Source organism: Sinocyclocheilus anshuiensis, unplaced genomic scaffold, assembly GCF_001515605.1.
Source record: "Sinocyclocheilus anshuiensis isolate Anshui unplaced genomic scaffold, SAMN03320099.WGS_v1.1 scaffold1228, whole genome shotgun sequence".
NCBI lineage: Eukaryota > Metazoa > Chordata > Actinopteri > Cypriniformes > Cyprinidae > Sinocyclocheilus > Sinocyclocheilus anshuiensis.
This window is the reverse complement of record NW_015547716.1, coordinates 366,426-369,190: the sequence shown is the minus strand read 5'-3', so window position 1 is coordinate 369,190 and position 2,765 is coordinate 366,426. Positions and strand designations below refer to the sequence as shown.

Here is a 2,765-nt window from a genome sequence, read left to right as displayed (position 1 = left end):
ATAAGACGACCGCGTTTTTTCAGATGTATTTCCAAGAAAAAAACATCGTCTTATATTCGGGTCAATACGGTATAAAGTCTTTTTTGGGGGGATGAAGCATTATTCTCCCGTGAACAGATGTGTTTATTGTTTCTTATTTTCTCACCCAGTACATTGACGAATGCGTTGGACAGTAAGTATCCGTATTGGTTGGAGGCGTTACACTGGTAAACTGCGCTGGAGCCCGTCTGGACCTCGGAGAATATGAGGGTGTCTCCTTCCACTCTCCTGCTGGGGTCTTTAGGAGCATCTGTCACCAACAACACAGTGTCACACACACACACACAGCGCTGAAGCAGCTCACACACACACACAATAAATTTTTATTAAAAGTTTATGCTTTATAATTCGTAGAACAGAAACTGAAGCTTTTATATCCAAGTGAAAAGCAGTGTAGGTATTTTGGAATTATTATTAACAGTTAAATTACATTTAATCAAATTGTTATAAGTTGCTATAAGATTACAGATTTATCCAAAATTAAGCTAGCACTCAGTAGGGCAAGCTAGTGTGCTTAACACACACTGATTTGTGCATAAATGTACTGGTTTATATAAAATGTCAGATTTATATAAAACGCGTATAATTGCGTCTCCGGCTTGTGTTCGCATGTGAATGAATAAAACAAAGTCTAGCACGACTGACAGACAGCACTGCGACGCGCGAGACACACACACACACACACATATACACACACACACACACACACACACACACACAGTCACTGACCCTCGATGGGCAGGCCGTTCACCAGCCAGCGGATGCTGGGTTTGGGGTGTCCGGCGGCCCGGCACGTGATGATGCCCATCTCCTTCGGAGCCAGAACCAGATTCCTGGGAGCACTGATCCAGTACGGAGCCGCTGCCAATCAACACAACAGCCTTTAGTGCTGAAGTCACGTGCATTACGCATGATAATCTATAATAGAAACTGTAGACTGGTTTAGTTCCTTTAAGAAATTAAAATGTTGGTACCGTTTGTTCTATTGAAAAAATGACAATTTCGGTCAGTTTTGTTAAATGAAGGTATTTAAATATCGGTTAGTTTTGTTTAATTAAGATATTTAAATATTGGTTGGTTTTTGTTAAATGAAGATATTTAAATATCGTTTAGTTTTGTTTAATTAAGATATTTAAATATTAGTTGTTTTTTGTTAAATGAAGATATTTAAATATCGGTTAGTTTTGTTTAATTAAGATATTTAAATATCGGTTGGTTTTGTTCTATTGAGAGAGTAAAATATTGCTTAGTTTTGTTCTATTAAGAAATTTAAATATTGGTTAATTTTATTCTTTTAAGGTATTTAAATATTGCTTATTTTTGTTTCTACTAAGAGAAGACAATTTTGGTCATTATCGTTCGATTAAGAGATTTAAAATACCAGTCTGTTTTGTTAAATTAAGATATTTAAATATCGGTTGGTTTTCTTCTATTAAATATTTAAATATCAGTCATTTATGTTAAATTTAGATATTTAAATATCTGTTGGGTTTGTTATTTTGAGAGATTAAAATATTGGTTGGTTTTGCTCTATTAAGAAATGTAAATATCGGTTCGTTTTATTCTTGTAAGGTATTTAAATATAACTATTTTGTTACTTTAACTTTTGTAAAATTAAGATACTAAAATATCAGTCGGTCTTGCTAAATTATTTAAATATTGGCCAATATTGTTTTATTGAGAGATTTAAATATCAGTCAGTTTTGTTAAATTAAGATACTTAAAAATGACGGTCAGTTTTGTTCAAAGCGAGAGTAAGTTATTCTTAAAAAGTAATAATAGAAATATTACATAATATGAAAAATGAGTGCTCACAAGGAAATTAAAAGGAATTTAGATAACGGTTGGTTTTGCGAGCAAGAGTAAACAATTCTCAGAAAGCATCAATATAGATACGATTAATTGAGTTTAACATTCTCCAAATTTAATTATGTGAAAGTGAAAGTGACGTGACATGTGGCCAAGTATGATGACCCATACTCGGAATTAGTGCTCTGCATTTATCGAAAGCGCTGTACATTCCCTCCCCCCACCTACAATCCCTGCCGGTACGAGACTCGAACCCGCAACCTTTGGTTATGAGTTCGACTCTCTAACCATTAGGCCACGACTTCCCCTGAAATCAGGAATGATCAGGAATGATGTTGAGAAATACAGAAGAGAGCTTTAATTTGAATTAGGACTGTCTGTGGAGCGTCTTGGACAGGACTGTGTGTTCACCGTTAACCGTGACTCTGATGTTGTGGTGAACAGAGCCGTGCCGGTTCTTGGCGATGCAGCGATATTCTCCAGCGTCCGCCTCCGACACATCCGTGATCCGCAGAGTCTTATCGAAGTTCAGGAAGGACGCTCGTCCGCTGGGAATCTCACCGTTGCGTTTAACCCATGAGACCGCAGGAGTGGGACTGAACAGGAATACGAAGGACATTACAGGTCAACACAGAAACCCTGTTTTATCCGAAGCAAACAAAGATGCATTGCATTTCAGCAGTTCATGCATTCCTTGGGAATCGATCCCATGCGCCACCATCTACTGTTTGAGCTATGGGAATGCACATGCACAAAATAAAAAAATCATATTTCACAGTCATTTAAACCAAACGTGTGAACACAGATGAGAGGATCTGAACTCACAGGCCATCAGCGACACACTCCATCTCTAGAACCTCTCCTCTCAGAACCATTTTAGAGCTGACAGACTCGCTGGGAACCATGAACACAGGTGC

The 2,765-nt window shown here is 37.4% G+C and overlaps 1 protein-coding gene across 1 annotated transcript in view; it reads right to left on the bottom strand.

Annotated features, from left to right (window-relative positions):
- LOC107704199 (neuronal cell adhesion molecule-like) overlaps positions 1 to 2,765 on the bottom strand; it is a 43,243-nt gene that overhangs the window by 21,217 nt on the left and 19,261 nt on the right. Inside the window, exons 9-12 of the mRNA XM_016507085.1 lie at positions 2,674 to 2,765; positions 2,260 to 2,444; positions 769 to 900; positions 146 to 289 (exon numbers count right to left, since the gene is read on the bottom strand). The exon at positions 2,674 to 2,765 is cut by the window's right edge and continues 3 nt beyond it. Of these exons, the coding sequence (XP_016362571.1) occupies positions 146 to 289; positions 769 to 900; positions 2,260 to 2,444; positions 2,674 to 2,765 (553 nt within the window). The remainder of the gene's footprint in view (positions 1 to 145; positions 290 to 768; positions 901 to 2,259; positions 2,445 to 2,673) is intronic.